Source organism: Motacilla alba, chromosome 14 (genome assembly GCF_015832195.1).
Source record: "Motacilla alba alba isolate MOTALB_02 chromosome 14, Motacilla_alba_V1.0_pri, whole genome shotgun sequence".
Classification (NCBI taxonomy): Eukaryota; Metazoa; Chordata; class Aves; order Passeriformes; family Motacillidae; genus Motacilla; species Motacilla alba.
This window is the reverse complement of record NC_052029.1, coordinates 14927025-14953973: the sequence shown is the minus strand read 5'-3', so window position 1 is coordinate 14953973 and position 26949 is coordinate 14927025. Positions and strand designations below refer to the sequence as shown.

At 52.1% G+C, this 26949-nt stretch overlaps 1 protein-coding gene across 1 annotated transcript in view; it reads right to left on the bottom strand.

Annotated features, from left to right (window-relative positions):
- Positions 1-951: 951 nt before the first annotated feature.
- The window catches only part of LMF1 (lipase maturation factor 1), a 142613-nt gene continuing 116615 nt past the window's right edge, over positions 952-26949 (bottom strand). Inside the window, exons 7-11 of the mRNA XM_038151104.1 lie at positions 22005-22173; positions 18638-18791; positions 16380-16563; positions 7689-7801; positions 952-1609 (exon numbers count right to left, since the gene is read on the bottom strand). Of these exons, the coding sequence (XP_038007032.1) occupies positions 1435-1609; positions 7689-7801; positions 16380-16563; positions 18638-18791; positions 22005-22173 (795 nt within the window). The 3' untranslated portion in view covers positions 952-1434. The remainder of the gene's footprint in view (positions 1610-7688; positions 7802-16379; positions 16564-18637; positions 18792-22004; positions 22174-26949) is intronic.

Below are 26949 nucleotides of genomic sequence, written 5' to 3'. Positions count from 1 at the left end.
GATCAGGCTGCGGATCGGGACGAGGCAGGAAAGCACAGCCCAGAGAAGGGCATCACCCCAGGGGGCTCAGCCCAAACCCTCCAGAACTTCTGCGGAAGGTGGTGGGACCTCAGGGACATCAGAGCTGGCAGGAGCAGCTCCCAGGTGGAGTTTTCCTCCCCGAGGATTCCTGGTGCTGCTGCAGCATTTTCCTTCCAGCGCTGAACTCCAGGATAAAAATCCTCTCCACAAAACCCTTCCCAGTGAGCAGAGAGCTCAACGTGGTTCTGATTTCCTCCCACCTCGGAATAATTGTTCCTTTTCTTCTCTACATTCTTGTCCCAGGGAAATGTTTCCAATGGAATCCCCTTTGGATGGGTTTTATCTTCCAGGCACTGCTCCGGAGCAGAGCGGGGAGCATTGAAAAAAAAATAAAGGGAAAAAAAAGCTTAACAAGCAGCAAACAGGAATGGGAATGCTGGTCTGGGATCCATTATCCCTGACCCAGAGGCTGGAAAGCAAAAGAAATTCATTGAACTGGGGAGGGGGAGGCAGTGCTGTTGGATACCCAGTCCATGGCGGTGCCTGGGGAGTGTCACCTGTCACCCATCTCCTGTCACCCATCTCCTGTCACCCATCACCCGCCCACTGCAGGAGGAGCAGCTTGGAAGGAAAATCCTCTGAAACCATGAGGGAGCCCTGAGCAAAGGCACCTGGAAGCCAGGGGAGAAGGGGAGGGAGAATTCTCCTCTCACAGCCCTGGACCCCCGGGATGGGGACAGACACTTGGACACGACTCCAGATTTTGGATTCTCCCCCAAACACAAATCAATCCCAGCACTCACCTCGTTCCTCACCTGCCACCCCATTCCTATGGGAGCTGCCTTGTCCCTGCTAGAGACTGGGGCTCCTTCTTTTTTTTTTCCCTTTTTAGCACTTCCAGGAAAAACAAAAACCCAGTGAAGCTCCTGCTGGTTATTCAAGGATTGTTTGCTTTAATTCCTTCCCAGGAACACGCTCCCAGCGGTGCCCATTTGGTATTTGTGGTCAAAAAGGTGCAAGAAACCATGGAAAAAGGCATTCCTGTGCCTGCACCCACGGCCCACACAACCCCAGAGATCCCTCCTGGTTTGTTTTCCCGTTTTTGCTCCAAACCCACATTCAGCTGCTTTTGGCAACACCAGCACCTCCTCCAAAGCCAGTCATGGTTATTTGCTTGCTTTTTCCTCACTTCCAGAGGAATTCCTGCATGGAGCAGCCTGGCAAAAGAAATCAACCAGCGAGGTGAGAAAAAGCAGCTCACAGAGCAAGTGGGCAAAGTGGCCGGGAATCTTCTGGAAAACAGGCATGAGCAAGGATATGGATCGAAAACAGAGAGGCAGGAGATGTCTGGAAGGCAGCTCCCCGTTCTCCATCTTCCCAGCTGGTCCCTCTTGTCCTGGCCATCCTCTTCCCTCAGCTCTGCACGGGATAAGGCCAGTTCCTGTCCTCAAAGAACTTCCTCAGGCCCTGCAGGTTGACGGGGGGGAAGTAGGGGCCGATCCTTTTCCGGATCCACCACTTCCCATCGCGGGCGTGCTTCCCCCCGGGCTGGCTGAACTTGTACCTGAAGTGTTCCCCCCGGATCCACCTGTGGGAGACAAGAACAGCAGCTCAGGGCTTGGCTTTGCTTCTGGGGAGAGGCTTGGAGCACGGTTTTATTCCTTCAGATTGGTGTTTTGGAGCCTTTCTGGATGGAGAAATCAGCTTGAGGGTGCTCAGGGTGGCTCCACATCCCTGTACTCCATCCTTCCATCCCTGGGATGCCCAGAGGCAGCAGCAGTGACACTGGGAAGGCTTTGGGAAGCTCCCAAGCTCCTCTTGATGCCATTTAGGAAGGCTGGCATGCAGCTGTGCCTCAGGAATGATGCGTGAGCAGAGGAGCTTTAACACCCCCTGCCCTGAGCACTCCCCACACCTTTCCACAGCTAAGCATGAAAGAATAATAATAATAAAAGCAGGAATAAGAAGATCTTTTCCTTTCTCAGAGCCACCCTGGAGTGTTTCTGCCTGGGAGATTTGGGAGCAGGGAGTCTGACTGCCCCAGCACCCCCTGCCCAGCCAGCGTCAGCGCGGCTCGGAGCGCATCTGTTTTCCGGCTGCTGCGGGAGCTGACAGCAGAGGAGGTTTGAAAGCGGTGCAGAAAGAAACATTCATCAGTGTCAGGAAACACTCTGGGAGCTGCCCATGCCGCTGGATCCGGGGGGTTTGTCCCCCTTGATGTAGGACATGCTGACAAGGGCCGGAGCGGCGCCCGCGCCGGGAGCATCGCCGGCGTCGCCGGGCGAGTCCATAAAATACCCACAAAATAAAACTGTCAAAGTCGTGTCAGTGCTCATTTAAACCTGCTCTGCTCCACTAGGAAAATACAGACCCTGCTACTGAGCGGGGCACCGCAGCTGTGGGGTCCCTGGAGCGGCGGGAAGGTCCTTCCTGCTGCTGAAATAATTAGGGAGGGCTCCGATGGATTTGCCATCAGCGCTCGGCTTTGGGGAGCGGGGCAGAGTGAGGGGCTTGGAGAAAGCTGCAGCCAGCCCCACAGCTCTGCTCCAGTCCTGCTGGGACCCTGGAGAGCAGCACACAAAGGATTCTCCTACAAAACCATGGGAATACGGGATGCCCAGGGAGGTTTGGAGTCCCCGTCCATGGAGGTGTCTGAGGAATTCCTGGAGGTGGCACTCGGAGCTCTGGGCTGGGGACAAGGTGGGCACTGGGCACAGGTGGGACTTGTTGCACTTAAAGGCCTTTTCCAGCCTCAGTGATCCTGGGATTCTGTGTCCATCACACCCCTCATGCTTTCCAGAGCAGCTGGGGCTGCCCCTGGATCCCTGGCAGTGTCCCAGGCCAGGCTGGATGGGGCTGGGAGCAGCCTGGGACAGTGGGAGGTGTCCCTGCCATCCCAAACCATTCCATGACCCAGTGACCTCCATTTTCCCCCCTCCACTGAGGATGAAGGAAGACAAATAGGAAAAGGGGCCCTGAGTGGAATTTGGGGAGCACAAACCTGCCTCTCACCCCCACAACCCCTGCCCTGCAGCTGCTGCCTTCATTCCAGCCTGGCCCATTCCTGCCCTCCTCTTTTCCCTGCTTTCTGAGGCTGGGAAAAGCCAAGCAGGGGCTGGAGTGTTATTCCCACAGGGTTTCCTTTGCAGGAGCACAAAATTCCTGTTCCTAACTGCAGTGTTACCGAGCAGCCTCGTCCCTGAGGGTCCAGGGAGCCACTCCAGGATGATTGGAGATTTCCAGTTGCTGCCTGACTGCTTTCTGCAATCCCCAAAACATCTCCACCTCCAATCCCAGATCCACCTCCCAAAAATGCTTCGGAGGCTGATTTTGTGGCAGTCTCCTGCTCCCAGCATCCTCCAGCTGCCACTCCGATCCTGGGGGTTTTTCCTTCACTACGTGGCTGCAGAGCACTTCCCAAGCTGGACCCACCTCCAAAAATTCCCAAAATAAACGTGAGGAAGGTGGAAAACCCGGAACCCAGGAGGGAATATTTCCTTGCCAGGCTCAGGATGTAAAAGCTGCAGTGTTTAATACCCACTGGAGCCCCTCATTTCAGGGCTCACAGAGTTTACAAGCTCTGCCAGTGTTTATAACCTGCCTGGGTGCCTCAATCCTAGAATTATGGGGTTTTCCAGCTCCTCCAGTGCTGGTCCTGCTCCCTCTTCCTGGGATTCAGGGAGGGAAGGTGCTACAAACTCCCATCCTTCCAGGGCTCACAGAGTTTCTGCAGTTTTGGGGCTTCCACAAAGATCTCCTGGCAGCTGGAAGGGATCCACAGGTCTTGGAGACTGAGCCTGCAGGAGATTCCCTGATTCCTGCTCTGGAGAAACAGCAACAGCTTCTGGAGGGTCAGGAAGGAGCTGCCTGACCTCACCAGGATGTCCCAGGATGTTCCAGGCACTCAGAGAAGGATGAGAAGGACTTGTGGGGATTTACTGAGCAAACACAGGCTGGCAGCTCCTCCTGGATCCCTGGGAAGCAACTGGCACCAGCTCCCATTAAAAATGGTTTTAAACTGAAGGATTTCGATGGGATATGGGAAGGAATTGATATTGGGAAGGAATTCCTCCCTGTGAGGGTGGGGAGGCCCTGGCACAGACCCTCAGGGAAGCTGTGACTGCTCCACCCTGGAAGTGCCCAAGGCCAGCCTGGATGGGGTCTGGTGGAGGATGTCCCTTCCGTGGCAAGGGTGGGACTGGATGGCATTCCAAGGACTCTCCCAGGAGATGGAAAACCCTCTCTGCTGTGAGGAACAGGGGACAAAAGGGTCCTTCGGGCAACCTCTGCTCCAACAGCGGCGCCAGGAGAGCGACAACGCCGACGGAGGCGGGACGACCGAGCCACCCCAAGAACCCTTCTGCCACCACCCTTGAGGGCATCCCCAGCGGGCTGGGCAAGGCCCTGGCCTCGGGGGCAGGCCAGAAAAGCTAAAAATAATCAGCATTATTTTTGAAAGCAGCGTTTTGCCCTCAGCAGATGCCCGGCAGCAGCTGCCCCGCAGCGCCCTCGGGAGCCGCTCGGGTGTCAGCCCCTCCTGCCATCCCCCGAGTGGATGTGTTAAAAATTAGCAGCAATATTGGAGTTGTTGGGATGGGGGCCTAAATCTCCCAGACAGCTGTAATTAGTTCCAGAGGGTGCAGCTGTCTCCCTGCAACAGCTGAGGGGTTCCAGGGAAAAAAAAAAAAAACCAAAAAAAAAACCCAGAGGTGGTTTCTGTTAGAATTAATGGCCTGCCAAGGCAAGGAGGGGTGGGAGAGGGAGAGAAAGCAAGCAAGCAAAACATGGGGTGTCTTTTTGGGGGTGTTTTATCTCGAGGCTCCCTGCTCTGCTGTGAATCAGGTGGTGGGAAGCCCAAATTCATCAAGGTAACGTTGCTCCAGCATGGCTGCTCTTGCCCTGTTGGTGGGAGGGAGTGTAAATGAATCCATCTTGGCCTAAATTGAGGGAATCAGGGCAGTTTTGGGGTTGTTTTTTAGTGCTGCTGATTCTGGGGCTGCTGCAAGGTCTGGTCCCAAAGAACTGGAGCATCCCAAGGGCAGCTGATCCTCAGAATCCCCTCGGGAAGTGGCACAGGGGGGTTTTTCCTCTCTGGTTTTTCCTCTCTGGATGGGTTAGGAAGGGTGGGACAACACCAAGGGCACAGCAAACTGTGGGGGAAAAAAATAACCCCAAAAACCTGGCTCCAGATGGATCCAAGGCTGGAATTCACCTGCCAAGGAAGAGGGATCCCATGGCCACCAGATTTCCCAGCCTGGGGGAAATCCTGCCAGCTTGGGATGAGCTCTGCCTTCCCTGAAACACTGAGGGTTTTTTCCCCCCAAAGAAAACCCCTTAAACTTCCCTTCAGGGCTGTGGGATTCAATTCTGGCAATAGCTGAGAGATTCTTTCCCACCTAATCCCAGTGAGGCGTGGATTTCCCAGCAATTCCCACTCCCTGCCTGCTCTCAGCACTGCTCCAGAGTCACCTTTGTCCCTCTGGGGAGGGTTCAAACCCCAAAGTGGCTTCTACAAAGTGCAAATATGAGCAAGCTCTTCCCATGGCTTGGGCTGACTGCACAGACCCCAGCCCAGCTATCGAGTCCAGTCACTTTAAAATGGGAAATAAAATAAAATCCCATAAGGAAGGATCCCAAATGCCCCGTTCCCCTGTGCTCCAAAGCATCCAGGGGGAAGCACCAGCTCCCTCACAAACACCACCACTACACATCCAGCTCTTCACACCCCTGGTGGGGCTTTTCCAACAAAGTGCTACTTTAATTGGAATAAAAATCCTGAAGTGACCATGATTTAATATCAGAGCCACCAAACAGACCCAAAAGCCTGGGTTTTTTTCCCTCTCCCGTGGGCTAAATCTGATTTTTGTTTCCTTTGATTGTTGCAGCCTTTTCCATGGTGTGTTCAACACTTCTTAATTTCTCAGCCCAAGCTCTCCTGTTCAGATTTACGAGGGCTGGGCTTTTATGAACTATCCACTGCCCCGGAATATTTGGGAAATCCACGTTCCCCAAACATCAGCAGCCTCGAGGTCCAAGCTTCCCACTCAGCCAGGCCCTCAACAATGCCCTCATTTTTAATCAGTCACCTGTTTCTCATTTGAAGTTTATCACACTTGAAAAAATACTATAATTTCTTGAGTTGTAAAGAACCCTCCAAACTTTGGTCTCCGAAATTTCATTTCGAAGGCATTAACTCATTCTGAAAGTCCCTTGGCTATTTAAGGTGTAGAGTTTCCATTAACAGAACAAACTCCGTGGAGGATGGAGTGCAAGGTTCTTATGGAAAACAGCCCCTTCCCCTAATTATTTAGTCTAGCAGGGAATGAAAATAATTAAGTCTCAAAATTCCCTTTGGAGTGGAGGGAGGGGGGAATAATGGGAGGAAAATTAGGGGTTTTTTCCACCCAGCTACTGTGGTGGGAATGAAGGGATCCCTAAGGCTGGCAGCAAACTCTCCCCTCAATCTGGATAGAAGTCCAGGATCAGGGAATTATGGGGTCAGGGATGGTTGGGGATGGAAGGGAGGTTAAAAATCATCCAGTTCCATCCCCTGCCAAGGGCACCAGGCCACAGAGGGCAGGGTTATGGGATTTTGGGAAGGAATTCCTCCCTGGAAGGGTGGGAAGCCTGGCACAGGGTGCCCAAAGAAGCTGTGGCTGCCCCTGGAGGTGTCCAAGGGGAAGCTGTGGCTGCCCCTGGAGGTGTCCAAGGCCAGGCTGGACAGGGCTTGGAGCAGCCTGAGACAGTGGAAGATGCTGGGGTTGGAACTGGACGAGCTTTAAGCTCCTTCCCAACCCAAACCATTCCAGGATTTTGGGATTTTTACCATCCTGGGGTTCACGAAGCACCTCAGAGGAGCCATTTTGGTAAAAGTGGGAAGTTTTCTGTGCCTCAGCTGGAGAAGGAGTCTCTCTCCTCAGAAGCTCTGGGGGATGCAGTGCCCTGAAGCTGGAAAACATCAGTGGGATCTGAGGGGAATTTCATTCCAGGCAGAGCCCTGGACCTGCATCCCTGTTTGCAGTGCATCCTCAGAGCCTCAAATGGAAAACATTAGCAGCAGCATAACACGACACGACTTGATCCAAAATGCCCCAAAAAATGTTTTCTCAGCTAAAAATAACTCCATCAACAAAACAGACGCTTTTGGGACAAAATTCCTTTTGTGTAAAACCTCTGAGCTTTCCTCTGTGCCTTTCCCTGGCTGATGTTGGCTTTGTCTCTTCCTTGAAAACACAAACAATTCCAAGACGAGTGTCCACAAACGCAGTAATTCCTGCAGGGCTGTTTTGTCTTTGAAACACCTCAGGAGGTCCATGGAAATGGTGGGGTTTGCCCTGAGCTCACAAAGGGAACGTGGCAAAAACCCCAAAGCTGAGGGGCAGGAAACCGCAGCAGGAGGGACCATTCCTGGCCAGGAGCAGCAGCCCCGAGCCCTTCCTGCATCTGCTGGGAATGGGCTCATCCCAAGGGTCCCTGTGGCCCCTCCAGGGGGAATGGAGGTGCTGGCAGCACTGTGGTGTCCATCAAAGCCACCCTGAATCCCTAAATCCCACCCTAAACCCCACCTGGGTGCCATCAAACACAAACCCCAACAGGAACCTCCTGTGCACGTCCAGGATGGGAACGAGGTGGAGCTTCCAGCTCCCTTGGGGTAACTCCAGGCTCACCTTGGAGGCTCTCTGCCTGCAAAGGGGTTTGTGGCCAGCAGGGACAAGGTCTCCTCCTCCTGGGCCAGCAGCTTCCCAGCCAGGTGGATGATCCATTCGTTCTGCTCGTAGGTCTTGGGGGAGGAAGGAGAAATGGAAACGTTAGGAACTGCTGGGCTTTTCCTGGAGTGTTGCTGGGATGAAAGATTCCTGGCCTTGGGGAGAGATTTTGGTGGATTTTGGGTGGAAAATGGTGAATTTCCCAGCGTTTCAGCACATGTCCCGTGGGATCCTTGAGGTCCAGACAGAGACTGGCACCCTCAGGGAGCAGGGAGAGCTTCCCTGGGTTTGTCTCATCTCATCTGCCAATTCCGCCCCCAAATATTTGATTTAAATAATTTGTTGAGCAGCAAACCCCAGAGGGGAACCATAACAGCACATTTTCTATGGATAACCCATCCACCCTTCTAATCCAGATTGCTTTCCCCTGGGAAAAGGGTTTGGGTTGGTTCCCTCGTGTTATCCAAAGGAAAACAGAAGAAAGTGGCTTCTCTATTCCCAGTTCCTGTCTCCTCTTTATTTCCTGCTGTGTGATCCATCCCCTTTAAATTCCTTCCTCACAGAACCCCTTCTGGAGCAGCAGGGGCAGAGTTTGGCTCTGGATTCAGCAAATCCTGAGGAAGCAGGGATTTGGCCTGGATGATCCTTATGGATCCCTTCCAGCTCGAGACATTCCCCGATTCTGTGATTTCCCTCCCTGCAGAAATCCTGCTCTCTGCTCCTCTTCAGCCTCCCTAAAGCATTTCCCCATGGTGACTTTCTGAGATTTCTCCTGCTCTTTTTTTTTTTTTTTTTTTTGAGATTTTCCTGAGATTTTTCCTGCTTTTTCCACGAGTTCCTGGGTGGATTTTTGAGTGCCAGCAGTAGGGGACACTGTGGGAAAGGGAAAGCCGGGAGCTGTACCTGCGGGGCTCTCAGCGAAGCTGCTGCCAGAGCTCCCCTCGCGGCTTTGTTATTCCTGTCGCCAAGGGAAACGGGAGAGAAACCATGGAAAACACCAAGGCCCACCGGGGCAGCTCTACCTCGCAGGGTTTCTGACCCCAGCTCATCACGATTTTGAGGAAAACCACAGTTATTGCAGCCAAAAAAGCTCCTCCAAATGATGACTCTCCCCGTCCTGCTTCCGTCCCGCTCCTTCCATCTGCTCTCATCCATCAGGGATAGATGATGGAGACAGGGATGCTCCCTCCACCGACCCCCCAGTGCCACCTCCTGGGTTCTCAGGGAGGGACAGGGGACAGAGGCCACCGTGGGACTCGGGCCATGGTGCTCCTGACACGACAGGAGACACGGTGAGCCCTGGAAGCAGGAGCCTGGCATCGTGTGGGATGTGCCACACCAACCTCACCCACGTCCCAGGGAGAGCTGGCGCTGTCCCCATCCCTGCCCGAGGCCTGGCTGTGTCCCCATGCGTCACTCACTCCCCGTCTCCGTGTCCCCCAACAGCTCTGGGATGCTGGGGGGGCTCAGGTGGGATTTGGGAAGGTGGTGCCACCCTGGGAATCCCCGGCTGGGACAGAGGAGCTCCCAAAAGGTGCCACAGCAGGGATCAAACGCCACAAGTGACACCTTCAGCATCCTGAGTCTCCCTGGACATCCCAGTGCCCTGGATGATGGTAAACATGATCTCCAGGAGAGCCTGGGAGGTTTGGGAGCTCCCGTGTGCAAGCTGGGAAGCAGCGGGAGGATGGAAACTGGAACCACCAGAGATCCTGAGCTGGAGCTCCAGGAGGCCCCCAAGCCTTGCAAGCCCGACTGAGAACCAGGAGGCTCCAGCAAGGTGGGATCGGCTCCCGTGGTCTCCAAATTGTTAATTAGCAGCTCTGTGCTCACCAGAGTTGGACTTCTGGTCTGTAAAGTGTTTTTCTTGTAAAATTTACAACATGTCTGGCCCCAGTGAAGTCTGCGGTGAGAAATTTCCAGGCGGCGCAGCCCCCGCCCCCCTCCCCGGGCTGGGCTAACGACCCTGCTTAACTCATTACTCTGGAAAGTGATACCCTGCAAAAGGGGGGAAAGAGTCCAGGAGATCCGGGCTGCACCCTGGGAAGAGTCACTCCAAGGGGTTCCTCTGTCCGTGGATCCAGCGGGATCTGCACGGGCAGCGTGGAGGGATCTGAGGGTGCAACACAGAGCCTGAACCACCCGGGCATCAACTGCAGGAGAAAAGAGAATCCAGGACAGATGCACTCATTGCTGGGAGGTGGGCTGGCCTGTTTTGGGGGCAGTTTTAGGGTTTGGATCTTCAACGAGCACGAGAAGCAGCCAGGAGTGATCCTGCACAGCGACGGATCCCTGGGCTGCTCCATCTCCATCATCTCCATCACCTCCATCATCTCCATCACCTCCATCCAGGCATGGACCACGACTCCCTCAGCTGCTCCTGCCCTCCCTGGGGCCACACAGAGCCTGGGCTGCATCCACACTGGGGTTACTGGGGAACCAGTGACTGCACAGCCACTGCAGGGAGCACCATCCCTTCCGACCCTGCCCACAGCACTCCTGGGGAGGTGCAGCCCCCCGGGGGAGGAACTCACTTCCCTTGCACATCTCTGGAGAGTTTTCCTTCTGTTCCAGCACAGGAAGCAATTCAGGGAGCTGAGCTCACACGAAGCCCACGGCCAACCAGTGCAAAGGAGCTGAGGGGTCCCACAGACCCCAGCCCTAAAGCCAAAGCCTGTCTGTGCTCATGGACACCCCGTGCAGATCCACGGAAATGTGAGGGGCAGCTCTCCAGCCACATCATCCTCAGCTGTCCCTACAGCTGGGACCAGCACCCAGAACCTCCAAAAATCCTGTTTCAGGTACAGCAGAAAGGACTAAAAAAGAACTTGGGGCACTTTTTTTGCTAAGCTCTGAATTCCTGATGGGCTTCAGCCTCGTGCAGAGCTCAGGCAGACACTTCCCCCATCTTTCCATGCCAGTCTCACCCCAAATGCCACTTTGGGAAGGGAGTTTGCTCCTTCTCCCAGTGAGGAGCTGAGCATCACTGCCCACCTCCCCAGCAGCACTGCCCTGGGACTTCCCTGCAGCTGCTGGCACTCCCTGACCTCCCCACTCTGACGCCTTCCCAGGGAATAAACACGGTGTTCTCACCTTGAGCACATTCACTCGTGTCCAGGAGGATTTAATAACTGTGCAGGACTGAACCCCACAGCTCTGCTGAGGCAGGCACCAGCAGAGCCAGAGCAGAGCAGCCACAGTAGCAACCAAACCCTGCTGATAACAAAGTCAAGGGAACGTTATCATCCCAAAAAAAAACCCCCCAGTGCTACAGGGAACATGTTCCCAACTGAAATAATAATAATAAGGGGGCTTTTCCTTGAGCTTTAATTGGTCATTTAATGAAAAAGGGCTGGGGATTAGTGTGGTGTTTTATGGAATCTCGGGGCTGGCACGGGCGCAGGAGGAGGTCAGGATGAGATGCACATGTGGGAACAGCTGGAAACTTGGCACGGGAGCCCAGGGTTATTATTTCACGTGGTTGGGAGCCCTGAGTGGTTTCAGGTCGGAGGCAGTGGCTGCCAGAGGGGCAGGGCAGGTTCCATTTCCCCTGCTCTGGTGTGAGGGGCTGTTTGTGTGTCACGGCTGAGCCACTGGGGATGCAACACGGGAATTCCAGCACGGGATTCCACCATCCTGGGCATTCTCACCCCACACCCACCCTGCTGCAGTTCAGCACCTTCAGCATTGCTGCTCGGGGAGCGTGAGCTGTCAGGAGGAATAATCCCTGTCAGAAAGGAGGCCACAGTTAACGGCACCCTTTGTTTCATGGAATTCCAGCTCACCATCACTTGTCACCATCCTGCTGTCCAAGGAAGGTCCATTCTATCATCTCCAAAAACCCCATGGAATCCTGGAACGGTTTGGACTGGAAGGGACCCTAAAACCCATCCAGTGCCAGCCCTGCCATGGGGAGACACCTTCCACTGTCCCAGGCTGCTCCAAGCCCCATCCAAGCTGCCCTTGGGCACTGCCAGGGACCCAGGGGCAGCCACAGCTTCCCTGGGAATTCTATTCCAGCCCTTCCCCACCCTCACAGGGAAGAACTTTTTCCTAATTTCATCCCTTTTTTTCTGTGAGTTTCCCAAAGCCACGTCTCCAGCCCAATGTGCATTCCTCACTAAAAGCCAGCCCTCAATCCATCCCATCAGAAAATCCTTGGGAAAGCAGCTGCTCCCTGAAGGAGGCAGGAATAAAAGGCTGCGTGAGAGGGCAGAGCACGGCTTTGGGAATCAGCTCCTGGATCCCAGCTACGCAGGGAAAGGCCACACCTGGCACAGCTCCTCTATCACCTCTGGCTCGGGGAAGAAAAGTCCCTTTGTTCCAGAGCGGGGTCTGGCAGGGCCACCCAGTGGCCACTGCACAGGAACCACTCCCCGAGCCAAGGCCCCGCTCTGGGTTTAGCCACGGCACCACAGGATATCTGCTTGGGCACTCCGGGCACTGCCCTGGCACTGCTGCTGCAGGAGGGGAGGCAGCCTGGAATTCTGCATGGCCACAGGGAGCCACAGAGCCCAGGGAGGAGGAGGAAAGCAGACCTTGCCCTGCCAGGGAGCAGGATGCTGCAGGGGAACCAGGAGAGCTGAGCCGGGGTGTGGAGAGGGCAAGGAAGGAAATGCAGAGGGCTGAGCTGGGTGCAGGGAGCACGGGGGGTTGATGATCACACCCACACCTCTGAGCACCTTCTGGCTGTAAGACTGAGATAACAGGAGGCTCAGATCAAATATCTGACAAGAATATGTGTGGTTGTGATATTTTATGAAAATCCCTTTGCTAGGATTTTCTTCTCCTGAGAAGCTGAAGGGCCTCAGCTTCAAGTGTGAACAATTTGTGATCTGCTGCTGTGGGATGCAGCAGGTGCTTCCTCCATTGCTCAGTGTGGGATGTTTCTGCTTGGTGGCCAATCCAGGGGGCAGCAGCTCTGGGACTCTCTGGCAGTCACAGAACTTTGTTATTCATTCCTTTCTATTCCTGTCTCGCCTTCTGATGAATCTTTCTCTCTGTTCTTTGTGGTACAGTTATAGTGTGGTCTTTTTTAATGTAATATATATCACAATATAATAAACCAGCCTTCTGAAATGGAGTCAAGATCTCCCCTTCACCAAGTCCTAACTGCCCTGAAGACCCACAGTAATAAATATGAACCTGCCTTCTCTAGAAATGGGGGTACTTTTCCTCAGCTCTTCCAGACCTGAGGTTTCCCTCACTCTCTGCTACCACCCAGAGCACCAACCCTGCTGCTGGAGGCTCCCTCTGTTCTTAGGAAAGCACCTGAAGGTTTTTAATAAATATCCTTAAGTCTGGAAAACACACATTGCATCCCAGAGCATCCCGAGCTCTGCTCCACAGACTTTTGGAGCAGCTTCAAGGAACCATCCAACAAACACTGGGCTTTAAATCCAACCTGAGGGCAGCAGTGTTGTGTTATTCTGGAGCAGTTATTCTTTGATAAGCACCAAGAGGGGTCTTTGTGTCAGCCATGCAGTCCCCAAACAGAATAAATACCCTTCATGCCACGATAAGGAAGGGAAAAACCTTTCCCTTGGATTTTTTCCTTTTCCACAACAACCAATTAAATAAAAAATTGGCAATAAAAATCCAGCTTCTGCAGAATCCACAACATCCCAGCAGCAGCAGAACTGACCAACCTGAAGCCCCAAAAGTATGAGCAGCATTTTGTTTTCTGGTTGTTATTGATCAGTGATGCTGAATCCAGGAATTGGCATGAGTTTTGTGCCAGCCCAGCTCAGTGTTGGGCTATTCCTGAAATTCCAGCATAAACCAGAGGTGAGATTACAGGAGGGCTGGCATCAGTAAGTGCAGCACAGATAAGCTTTAACAATAAACCAGCATGTCTGTGCACTAACACATGGAAGTGTCAAGGGGGGAAAAGTGACTCCTAATGCTTCCCCTCAATTTTGTGGGGTTAAATCTCATCTCAGCCTTCTCTGAGGGTGGGCAGGCCCTGGCACAGGTGCCCAGAGCAGCTGTGGCTGCCCCTGGATTCCTGGCAGCGCCCAAGGCCAGGCTGGAGGCAACTTCCCAGTGAATCCTGCAGCCAACCCAGGCTGGAAGGTTCCTGGGGGATCCCGGGGTGGTTTGTCAGGTGCTGATGAGGTGAAAAGAGGAGCCTGTCAGGAGCAAGGGGTGGGAAATATCCTTCCCTCAAGCCCGGGGGCTTTTCCACAGCCTGTCAGAGCTGGGGATGTCAGCCCTGTACCTGGCCACTGCCAGGGAGCTGCAGACAGCCCTGGAGCCACGGGGGAGTGGTGCCAGAGAAACATCCCAGAACTTCTGGAAACAAATCCAGTCTGATCCAGAGGCTGAGCTCGCTGGGCTTTATGGGCTCCAAACTCCCACACGGGTTTTGCACAACTCCTCTGGCTTCACGAGCTCCTCCTGGGCGCTCAGCTCCTGCTTCTCCTCCTCCCTGCTGCTCTGGGGAACTCAAGGTCCAAACACCACGCAGGGATTTGTCTGGCTGAGCAGGACAGGCAGCCCGGGGAGGCAGCTGGCAGCAGATCTGCGGCTCTCAGCGCTCCAGCCGAGCAGTGCCCATTCCAGAAGGGATTTGCTTCCCTGCTTAAGCAGGTATTTACATGCCTGAGCATCCCAGCTCACTGCCCTGCCCGGGCAACTCGCCTTCCCACTGTTTTCCACAGGAGTTATCCTCATTCCCCCTGTTTTCCACAAGTTACCCCCATTCCCACTGTTCTCCACAACAGTTATCCCCATTCCCACTGTTCTCCACAACAGTTATCCCCATTCCCACTGCTTTCCACAAGAGTTATCCCCATTCCCACTGCTTTCCACAACCATTTTCTCTATTTCCACTGCTTTCCACAAGAGTTACCCCCATTCCCACTGCTTTCCAAAAGTTATCCTCATTCCCCCTGTTTTCCACAATAATTTTTCTCTCTTTCCCCATTTTCCACAATAATTTCCTCCATTTCCCCCTGTTTTCCACAATAATTTTTTTCCATTTCCCCCTGTTTTCCACAATATTTTTTCTCCATTTCCCCCTGTTTTCCCCAGTAATTTTTCTCCATTTCCCCCTGTTTTCCACAACAATTTTCTCCATTTCCCCGTTTTCCACAACAATTTTCTCCATTTCCCCCTGTTTTCCACAACAATTTTCTCCATTCCCCCTGTTTTCCACAATAATTTTCTCCATTCCCCCTGTTTTCCACAATAATTTTCTCCATTCCCCCTGTTTTCCACAATAATTTTCTCCATTCCCCCTGTTTTCCACAACAATTTTCTCCATTTCCCCCTGTTTTCCACAACAATTTTCTCCATTTCCCCCTGTTTTCCACAATAATTTTCCTCCATTTCCCCCTGTTTTTCACACTAATTTTCATCTATTTCCCCCTGTTTTTCACAAGTTACCTCCATTCCCACCTTCCAGCCTGCCAGAGCAAAGAGACCTTCAACACTAATGCTGCTAATTAGTGCTGTGGACACCCCTGGAGAGACCAACACTCCCAACAGGTGAATGGGAACACTTGGGGGCAGCTTTCACTGAATAAACCACTAAAAAAATGGATGAAACACGAATAATAACGAAATAAACACTAATAACAGTGAACTACATGCTAATAATAATGAATTAAACACTGATAATATTGAATTTAACAGGAAGGATGCAAAGAGGCTGGGTTATTTCCTCCTCCTCCTCCCAGGCACAGCCCACACTGTGCTCTGCACAGCAGCACCTGTGCCCCATCCTTCAGCTTTGAACCTCAGATCCCTTTTGTTTGAAACCCTCAGGACATTTCTGCCGTGGGCAGAGCGTTTTTCACACCTCAGACACAACCCGGGCCTGGGGGAGCTGATTTCTCCCCACTCAGAGCCCTCCCAAAAGCCTGACTTCAACCCCCAGCTCCATCCACCCCCTGCACCTTTGCCTAATTCCAGGCACTGCCCTGGCTGCAGCCTGGACCTTGGCTGTGGTTTTCCTGAGGGATAAGCAGCCCTAATGCAGATTAAATGAAATTCCAGCGCACACAAACCAGCGGGGTAAATATCAAACCGTGGCCTGATGTCAGGGCCCAGGAATCTCAAAGGCTCCAAAATGAAAATACCACAGGGACAGCAAACCCAGGAGCTTGTGGCAGAGGGAAGAGGATATTCCAGGAGAGGATGCAGGGACAAAGACAGAAGCCTGGGGTACTCTGAGATGGGTTTTCCTCGTGCCACTGCTGTCAGGCAGCTCTGGAAAACCCAGCCCGTGTCACATGGGTAAGATTTGCAAAATAAGCTAAACAGGAATTAACATTCAAGTTTAACATTCAAGTCCCCCCCCCCTTGTTTAATTTCTGGCTGTCACCTGTTTGCTGGTATCACGTGGGGACAATATTTGGAGGGACCAATGTCCATGTGGGAGCTGCTGTCCCCAGGGGTGTCCCCAACAGGGATTCTTGGTATTGCTAAGGAACCCTTAAAAAACCCCTCACATAAAATTGCCAAGAGTTCCATTACAGTAGCACAGTCCTTTAGGAACACACCCTTTGTTCTTGGTTTGTTTTTTTTTTTTAAACATAATTAACTCAGCCACTGCTTCCAACATTCCCCTGTGATCCCAACACGTAGTAAATCCATGTAATTGCTTTTTCCTGGTCAAGGAAGGCCCAGGCTTTCAGAGGCACCTACCTGGAAGGCAGCAAACCACATGAGCCAGTCGAGGCGATAGTGGTAGGGGGAGATGAGGCACGGCCTCCTCCTCAAGTCCCCAGGCTTGCACTTGAACTCAAACTCCTCCCAGACTGCCGTGGGGTCATTGGGATCCAGGCTGGACGTTCCCTGAAGGATGACTTCTGTCCTCTCCTTGGTGATGCTGTGGGGTACAGCAGCATGTTGTTATTTTTGTTATTTGGCTCAAATCGTGGAAAATCATAAAATCACAGAAAGGTTTGGGTGGGAAAAGCCAATCCAGCTCCAACCCCAAACTGTCCCAGGGTGCTCCAAGCCCTGTCCAGCCTGGCCTTGGACACTTGCAGGGATCAGGGGCAGCCACAGCTGCTCTGGGAATCTGTGCCAGGAAGGAAGGAGAAGGATTTCTCCCCCTGTCTCAGCTAAAGGCTCTGGCTCATGAGAGCCCACGTGGAACACGAGTCACTGGCCTGGAGGCACAGCTGGATGCTGGGATCCAGAGAACCTCTGGATCCTGGGACCTTCCTCTCTCCAGCAGCAAAGCCAAATTCCACGCTCTTCCTTCCTTTTACACCTGCAGCTGCTGCAGCCCAAGGGCCAGCTGGGATCCATAAAGATGGTTCCTACAGGACAGGTGGGCTTGTGGTTCTGGATCAGAGCAGCTCATGAGAGCTCCCGCGGGGCTCAGCTGCAATCCCAGCGTGGAGCAGTGGGAATGGCAAACTGCAGGCCATGGAAACACCCCCCTGAGCTGCCAGAGACCCCCTCCTGCCCCAGGAGCTGCTTTCCATACTGAGCACAGAGCTGCAGAAACCTGCCTGGCAAAGCTCTGCAGCTACAACACCCTCTGGATTTGCTTCCACTTTGATTTTGCCTCCTCCAGCCCGAGAAACTGAAAATTTGGGAACACACAACCTCCACCTTCTGCCCTGACGGCTCCCAGGGAGAGATGCTCCCAACCTAAGGAATGCTGAGCATCTCCTCTCATAATTGTTGCCTCCATTGAGGAGATCTGTGGATTCTCCAGCCAAGTTCCATTTTATCCCCCGGGCTGAGCCCTGAGCCGTGGCCAGCTGCCCAAGGCTCAGGAACACCCTGTAAATCAGGGACACCAAATTACCACTAAAAGCCTGCTCCTACTGTGTGATCCCAAACCTGTCAGCTTTCACATCATCCCGGGTTCATTATAAGCTGCAATCCTCTTTTTATTGGTTTACATAGGCTGGAATTACCAAGATATTACAGCAGCATTTCAGCACATGCTCTGTAGGGTCTGGTAACTGCTGAAACAGAAACCAAGGACTGGAGAAGAAAAAGGACAACAACCCAAAGAAAACAATCTCCTGGAGCTTCACCACTCCAGCCCTCAAAGAGGTTCGGGGCTTATTTCTCTCTGTCAAAAAATGAAAAAAAAAGAGGAAATGTTGGCATTTTCCACATGTGTTGACGTTTTTAATATTTTTTCTAGTTTTTTTTCTGTCCACAGAAATTCCTGCTATTTGAAAAACTGAGGAAAAGATTATATTCATTTGATGTGTCCTCAGCATCTCCAGTGCTCGTGGTGGGACTTGCTCCTCCCCTTCACTGGGGAGGCCAGACCTTTCCCAGCCAAACGGCCTCACCTTCTGCAAAATATATTTATATTTATATTTATATTTATATTTATATTTATATTTATATTTATATTTATATTTATTGAATTTCCCAAGCCACTGACTGGAAAAATCTGCTCCCAAGAGCTGCTGTGGATGTTTCCAGGAGGGAGAGCAAAGGAGTGCAGGGGAAGAGAAGCTCACCAGAAATAAAGAGGGCTGGGGATGGTGAAGACATCCTGGATGAACTCTCCTATGGATATTTTCATCCTGCTCTTACATTTGCTATGTCGATGGAGTGAGCTGACTCACAGGCAGCTCAGAGAAAATAAATTCAGTGGGAAAGGATCCTGTTCCTTTTCTCCTTATTTCTCATAACCACATAATCCATTAATTGGAATTTAGTGGGAAAGGAACCTGTTCCTTTTCTCCTTATTTCTCATAACCAGATAATCCATAAACTGGAATTAAGTGGGAAAGGATCCTGTTCCTTTTCTCCTTATTTCTCATAACCAGATAATCCATAAATTGGAATTCAGTGGGAAAGAAACCTGCTCCTTTTCTCCATCTCTCTCATATTCCAGGCCTCCTGGAAGGATTTCTCTGTAGGTTTAAGGCACACAGAAGGTCTGGCTCTGGGATGTGCCAGGAAAGGCCCAAAGGTACCTCCCAAAGGCTCCGTAGGTGTTGACGATCCTGAGCGGGTTGAAGGAGGTGTTCATGACCTGTCTGGAGTTGAGCAGGTTCAGCACCACCGGGATGCTCAGGTAGGTGATGAGGAGCCCCAAGGAGATGTTCAGCACTCTGCGGACACAGGAGCCTGCGGGGGACACCAAACCAGAGCAGAGGGAGGTGATTCACTGCTCTGCTCCCCTCCCCATTCGTGCTTCTGCTGAGTCTTTGCTTCTTTTCTGCCAGGGTTGGGATGAAATGCATGAGTTGGTGTTTCTTGTTGGGACTCAGGTGTTTGTTTGTTCTTATCCATGTCACAGTCTCACAAACCCTGAGTTCTACAGCTCTGCACTCTAACAGGCTAAAAAGGGAGCCCCATCTCCTTCTCTACAAGGCATTTTAAGGATTAACTATGCAATTAAGAAATGACACCTAAATTGTTTTCACTTTTAACCCAATAACCAACCACCTGTGCCTGCAATGGGGACTTTTTATCCAATTACTCAAACCCATGGAGAAGAAGGAGAAGAAGAGGGCCCAGCCTCTGCCCTAAACCTCCATCTTTCTTTACATCTATTACTATATTCTAAACCCTTAAACTCTGGGTTTCCCAGCCTGTGATGTTACACACCTCGATCCAAACTCCACCCCCAGAATCCCAGTTCTGTCATTCCATTTTGGAAGCATCTCCACGGCCTCAGGTCAATGCAGTGTTCTCTTGCCTGTCAGCACGGAAAGCCTGAGATTCTCAGCAGCCAGGGCTCCAGCACATTCCCATCCCCATCCCATCCCCATCCCAATCCCCATCCCCAGGCCCCCCGTGCTGGCCCCCCCGTGGCCACCCCGACCTTGCCACGGGCCGCTATCGCCGCTGGGATCTGCCTTTCTCTAAATAGTCTGAGCAAGGGCTAAAAGGAAAAATGTCTAAAATGTGACATCAATCATGGCTTTAATACTGGGGAAAAAGCACAGCTGGCACTTGCACCTTGCTCGGGATCAGCCTCCTGCCTGGGGAGTCCTGGGCTGCTCCTGCCTCCTCCTGCTGCCCCAAGCTCTCCCCATCCTCAGGGCTTTTCCTTCTGCAAAATCCCAGTTCCCCAGCGCTCCCGGAGGAGATGTGTGTTGCTGTGCCAGCGCTCTGGGATGGGGTTTGCAGCAGCAGCAGCGCGGGGCTGGGCTGGATCCCAGGCCACGATCAGACAAATAAGCAGAGGTGACCCCCGAGGGGCTCCTTCCCTCATGGCCCTTTTCAATTTATTTAACATTAACAGCCAAAGGATCAGATTCAAAGCAATTGCGAGGAGCTTTCCCCTTATCTCTGCAGGAGAGGGATGTTTATTTGAACCTCTCTCAGAAGCTATTAATAATTGTTTAGTCTGAGAACATTTCTGGAGAACCGTTTGAATCGGGCCTTCCCTCACCCCCTGTGCTGCTGGGTACGAGGCTTTGGGGCGTTTTTTGGGGTTTTTTTTAGATGGGTTGAACTTCTTCCCCTGTAATTCAAGAGCAGGTAGAGGCACAGAGGCTCCCCTGGCTCCTCAGCAGGCCATGGCCATGCAGGACTGCTCATCCTTCAGCAGGAGCAACTCTCCTCCTCTCTCCAGGCCCTTGGGGTCACAGCCACTCAATCACAGAGAAAAAAGGGTTAATTCTGGGAAAAAAATAGCCTAGATGGAGCAAAACGTGAGGATAGGAGCCAGTGGGATCTGGATGGGAAGTGGAGGCCTCAGTAGGAATCAAACACTTCGAGGACTGGCCTCAGAAAATCAGGATATGGCTGGAGGCTGTCCTGTCTTCTGCTCTGGTGGCCCAGGACTGAGGGCTCCCCTGAGCCTCCCCTGAGCCTCCTGGCACCCATCAGCACCAGCTCTACAGCCCCTGCTTCCCGAAAACACAGGAATTGCAATTCCCGGGATGTTACAGACACCCTGCCCCTCCTGAGGGTGGGACACAGCTGCACCCGGAGTGGGACGGACATTCTCCTCGCTGGGACACCCTGGCTCAGCCAGCCTTCCTGGAGAACATCACAGAAAAGGTGCAAGTTCCTCAAAACAGGATCTGCCTCCCCCTCACAGTGACTCCCTTTGGCTTCTCCTCCCAAAAACAAGGTGCAGCCTCAGTTTTGTTTGGGATCGGAGGCACAAATGGAGCTGGGAGGAAAGTTTGAGGCTTTCACAGCCTCTAAAGCAAAGCTCCAGGAGGGGAAAAGCCGATAAAGATTTATTCCAGCAAAATATGTGAAATAAAAGACAAAATTTAATGAAGTTGCAGTGCTGGACCTCCTATTTTTGCTTAATGAGCTGCTTCTTGGTAGAAAAGACTGGAGACAGATGCTGCCTCTTGTTGACATTTTTCCTTCCTCTGACAGATGTTTGGGATATTTAACCCCAGCAGCTGTGATTGTTGTTGATATTACAGGCAATTTGTTGCTTATATGCGGTTTATAAAAATGCTGCACACACCACTCTCCATCTGCTCTGCAGCCTCAGGAGAAACATCCCAGAGCTGCTTCTCCTGGATCGGGGCAGCTTGGAAAGCGCCTCTGGAAGGGGAAATCAGCCACCTCGAGCCCTTTTTTCCAGTTACATCCCCCCCTTTATTTGTTTTTTCACATCCATGGGATGAGCAGGAGTTCTGCTCCTCCCTGGTCTGGGGAATTCTCTCCCCACCACGATGGTGGCCACGCTACCAGTGGTGGCCACCAGCAGCTGCTCCTTCCACCAGCCCAGGCTGCTCCAAACCTCATCCAGCACTTCCAGGGATCCAGGGGCTGCCACAGCTGCTCTGGGAATCTGTGCCAGGGCCTGCCCACCCTGCCAGCCAGGAATTCCTGCCCAAAATCCCACCCAGCCCTGTCAGAAGCCATTCCCTGTGTCCTCTCCAGCTCTCCCAATGCCCCTTTAGGCCCTGGGAAGGGCTCTAAGTCCTTTCTGGAACCTTCTCTTCACCATGCCTTGAAGGAGAGCAAGCGAGGAGAGAACCCAGCTTCTAACCCCACCTCAAGTCCCACTGGGTGTTTCATCCTTGACTTTAAACAGTCAAAATCAAAAAATAAATTAAAAAGCAGTAAGTTAAATCATGCAACTCCACATTCTCATTTTGAGTTTGAGGCACTGGGGGCAGAGCAAGGATCGACTTAAGGGCTGCAGCTGCCTGGACTTGCTGTGACAATGATGCTGCAGAGGACGTGTCCCAGACACAACGTCCCCATGGCAATGTCCCCCCAGACCCTCACCAACCAACCACCGTGGCGAGGTCCAGGCCCCCTCCGCCCCCAGAGCAGCAGAGCTTTGCTTTGGAGCTGAGGGCTTTGTGGCCAAGCCCACCAAAACCCCCCTTTGCCCTCTCTGGGGTGACTCACCCAGGGAAAGGCTCTGTCCCCGCGTCCCCGGGCGCTGCAGCCGCGCCGCCCGTTCCCGCAGCCGGCAGCCGAACAGGAGCCCCAGGCTGGCGTCGTCAAAGCAGGCCAGGCTGGGCACCATGGTCAGCCAGTTCAGGAAACTCAGGTTCCCGCTGATGATCAGGAGCACCTGGATGGGGAACAAGGAGGCAGAGAGGGCTGGATGTCCCGAAATGCCAGACAAGACCAGAGGAACAAGGAGGCAGAGAGGGCTGGATGTCCCGAAATGCCAGGCAAGACAGGATGGGGAACAAGGAGGCAGAGAGGGCTGGATGTCCCGAAATGCCAGACAAGACAGGAGGAACAAGGAGGCAGAGAGGGCTGGATGTCCCGAAATGCCAGGCAAGACAGGATGGGGAACAAGGAGGCAGAGAGGGCTGGATGTCCCGAAATGCCAGACAAGACAAGAGGAACAAGGAGGTGGAGAGGGTTGGATGTCCCGAAATGCCAGACAAGACAGGAGGAACAAGGAGGCAGAGAGGGCTGGATGTCCCGAAATGCCAGGCAAGACAGGATGGGGAACAAGGAGGCAGAGAGGGCTGGATGTCCCAAAATGCCAGGCAAGACAGGAGGAACAAGGAGGCAGAGCAGGCTGGATGTCCCGAAATGCCAGGCAAGACAGGATGGGGAACAAGGAGGCAGAGAGGGCTGGATGTCCCGAAATGCCAGACAAGACAAGAGGAACAAGGAGGTGGAGAGGGTTGGATGTCCTGAAATGCCAGGCAAGACAGGAGAACAAGGAGGCAGAGAGGGCTGGATGTCCCGAAATGCCAGGCAAGACAAGAGGTGAGGGATTGGAGCATCCCAAGGAGGACCTTCCGGGATGGCAAAGCCCTCCTGGAGCCCAGGCCCCAGCCCAGATGGGACCCTGGGTTCACACGGGAGCTCTGCCTGTGCTTCCAGCAGGAGGGATCAGCCAGGGCAGAGTGACTCCATTTCCATAGTGACTCCATTTCCAAAGTGATTTGATTCTAAGTGACTTGATTCCAAAGTGACTCGATTTCCAAAGTGACTTGATTCCAAAGTGACTTGATCTCCAAAGTGACTCGATTTCCACAGTGACTTGATTTCTAAAGTACCTTGATTTCCAAAGTGACTTATTTTCCACAGTGACACGATTTCCAGTGGCTTGCTTTCCGCAGTGCCTTGATTTCCAAAGTGACTCAATTTCCAAAGTGACTCAATGTCCAAAGTGACTTGATTTCCAGTGCCTTGATTTCCAAAGTGACTCGATTTCCAAAGTGACTCAATTTCCAAAGTGACTCGATTTCCAGTGCCTTGATTTCCAAAGTGACTCGATTTCCAAAGGGACTCAATTTCCAAAGTGACTCGATTTCCAGTGCCTTGATTTCCAAAGTGACTCGATTTCCCACAGGATTCACCCAATTCCTGCTTATTCCGAGGGATCCGTGACAGCAACGCTCCCGAAACCCTTCAGGAGGAAACCTTGCAACTTCTAATTAAAGAGCAGCATTAAATACAGAAGTGTGCCTTTTAAGAGGCGTTATTTTGTTTTAATTTTAGCTTTTATTGGCTGTTTAGGAGAATATCTTGCATGTGGTCTCCCAAAATACCACTCCACAGTAAGAACATCAAGAACACAGGGGGCAGTTTCAGCCTGAGGACTTTCAGCCACTGTTCTGTTCAAAAAATCCATGTTTTCTCATTAAAAATGACAACAAATAAATGCTAAGAACGTGTAATTTCATATTTTATATGACTGGCACTGTGGTTTCTGACATGGCGATTTGCAAGTTACAAGTTTTAAAACCCCAGCAGGACTCTTCAGAAAGTCAGAGATTGTTAAAAAAGGAGAGCTCTGACCAATCACAGCAAGGAACAAAAATCCTAACTATTATTTAGTTAAAAAAAATAATAATTTATGCTGACTTGGATAATTATGAGGGGAAAAAAAGCAATTTCTATCTGAATTCCAGACACATGTTGGGTCCTGGAGGGGAACATGTTACAGCTGAGGTTTGGGGCTTGCTCTGTGACCTGAATGTGATTTAGCTCGATGCATATTAATCAGCCTGGCTTCATTATCACACCTCTCACTCTGCTCCTGTTCCGAGGTGATTTTGCCTCGTGCAGTTGCAGTTGTGTTAAGAAAATCCTTCTGTGCTTTGCCACTTCTGGTTCCCAGCTCTGCAGGAGCCCCTGGGTGGTCCACGGGAGGGTTTTTTCAGGAGTGATTCACCTCTCTTTATTGCTTGGAAGTCAGGAGCAGGAGCTCTTATTTCCAGCAGCCCTGAAAAATCAGGGGATTCAAAAATAACACGAGTTTGGCGTTCTCTGGGCTGGGGTGGAACTGCAGAGCTGACACATTTTTAATTTCAGTGCTTCTGGCTGAGGCTCGGAGCTCACACCAGCTCCTGCTCACCCGGGGCTCGACGGAACCACGGACCCCTCGGATCTGCAAGGACAAACCTCAAAGGAATTCCTGCTGCAAAGCCAAAAAATGGGATTTATCAAACATGCTGAGGGGTGGTGGCCCAGCAAGCGGCCTCGAGAGTGAGCTTTATGTTATTTCATCATCATCATCATCATCATGGAATGGTTTGGGTGGGAAGGGACCTTACACTCCTCCAGTTCCACCCCCAACACCTTCCACTGTCCCAGGCTGCTCCAAGCCCTGCCCAGCCTGGCCTTGGACACTGCCAGGGATCCAGGGGAAGCCACAGCATCTCTGGGAATCTGTGCCACCCTCCCAGGCAGGAATTCCTTCCCAATGTCCCACTAGCTCTGATCTCTGTTAATGTGAAGCCATTCCCTGTGTCCTGTCCCTCCATGCCTTGTCCCCAGTCCCTCTCCAGCTCTCCTGGAGCCCCTCCAGGCCCTGGAAGGGCTCTGAGCTCTCCCTGGAGCCTTCTCCTCTCCAGGTGAGCACCCCCAGCTCTGCCAGCCTGGCTCCAGAGGGGCTCCAGCCCTCAGAGCATCCCTGTGGCCTCCTCTGGATTTGCTGCAGCAGCTCCACGTCCTCGTGCTGGTGGCAGTGCTCCAGGTGAGAGTCACCAGGGCAGAGCAGAGGGATGCACGTGTCCATGGCACCAAGGATGAAGCTGAACCCTGGTGTCTCCCAGGATTTAGGGATCCACTGCCATCCAAACCCCGGCAGGCAGCATTCCTCCCCAAATCCTGCCTTTCCTCTGCAGCTCGATGTGCTGCTCCCTCAGAGCAGGACTGTGCTGCCTCCAGCTGGGACGTTCAATTTCGGGTGGGTTCCCCAGGGCAGATCCCTGCTGGAAGAGCACGAGGAGGGAGAATTCATCCACACCTCCCCCAGCAATCCCAGCCTTTGGCTCACATCACCTGGACTTTTCCATGCTCCAACCACCACCAAAACCCAGCTGGATCTCCAGGCCTCCATCCCCATCCATCCTCAGCCTTGGTTTGTGTTCCCGGAGCGTCCTTCCCTCGCTGGACAATATTGAAACTCCCAATTACACCAACCAGATGGGATCAACCCCTGTGGTGATGGGGAGAAATTTTTTATTAAAGCCCAGTATTAATCATGGTAATTGGGGAGGAACTTTGAGGTTATAAAACTACAGCATGTCTAATGAGCGAGCTCCTTCTAGGAGGAACTGAGGGTTTTAATCTAATAATGTCACTTTTATGGATTATGACTGGAGTTTTATGAAGTGTGATATGAAATACAGTGGATTCATGGCTCTCGCTGGATTAATTTGGAAAAGTAGTTTTCCTGGTTCTAGGCCCAAAACCAATTATTCCTCCCATTTCTGTCCCCTGCCCTGTTACCAAACCCCTCTGTCAGAAAATGGGCACCTCTAGCTGTAACTTTTTTACAGGTTGGGCTTCTTTCTTTGGCTGGGGTTTGGTTTTGGTTTTTTTTTTAAAGTCCCAGATTGTTACAAACATCCAGTGGGCAGAGGAAGCTCAAATTCCGTGGCACAGCCTGGATATTTGTCCAGGAGGGACAAAAAGAAGCTGGAAACTCTCAAACACAAGCAAGGGCTACCTGGAGCTTGTCTGCAGCACGGGGACGGGGTCACCTCACTGGGGCTCCCTGACATCCAGCCATTGGCACAGAAAAGCCAAAATTGGGATGTCTGGAAGGATTATAAATCATTTAAAGGGAAAAAGGAAACCTCAAGAACCATCCAGTCCTTCCTGCTGCCCCAAAGCAGAGTCTAAAAGTCAAAGTAGAGTCTCTACCTGCACTGGAGTGTATTTGTTAAACTATTCCTAGAAAAATACTCATACATGTAGATTTCCCCAAAAGTTTATCATAGGCACAGACAAAAAATATTCCCATTAAATAGCAGCAAAAATAATTTTTAATTTCCCCCCATTATGAATTTTTAATTGACTCCTAATTGAATATTTGCATGAGGATTTAACCTCTGCTGTTCAGTGAAGAGAAAAAGGTAAATAAATAATCTCCTCTGTCTAGACAGGAGATGGGTTTGTGAATCCCAGAGAAATTCAGAGAACTATTGGAAGCACCAGGAGAAAAGGGAACTGAGGAATAAACCAACCATGGACACAGAAATGCAGGGTCCTCACTAAAACCTGTCCTTGCTCCGGGTCAGGCTTTGATGAGGCACAAACTGCACTGTCAGGTTTTGGCAATCCCAGGGCTAAAGAGGGACCCAAATCCTTCCCACTGCTGTCCCACGCCCCACATTTAGGTTTGATCTGAACGTGCAGCAATGGAAGAGTCTCGCTCCAAACTGGTTTTTAATTTGTTCCCACAGGAGCCACCTCCTGGAATTCCCACAGATTATGGGCTGGAGGGACTTAAAAGCTCATCCCTTTGCCAGGATCACCTTCCACTGTCCCAGGGAGCTCCAAGCCCTGCCCAGCCTGGCCTTGGGCACTGCCAGGGATCCAGGGGCAGCCCCAGCTGCTCTGGGCACCCTGTGCCACCCTGACAGGGAGG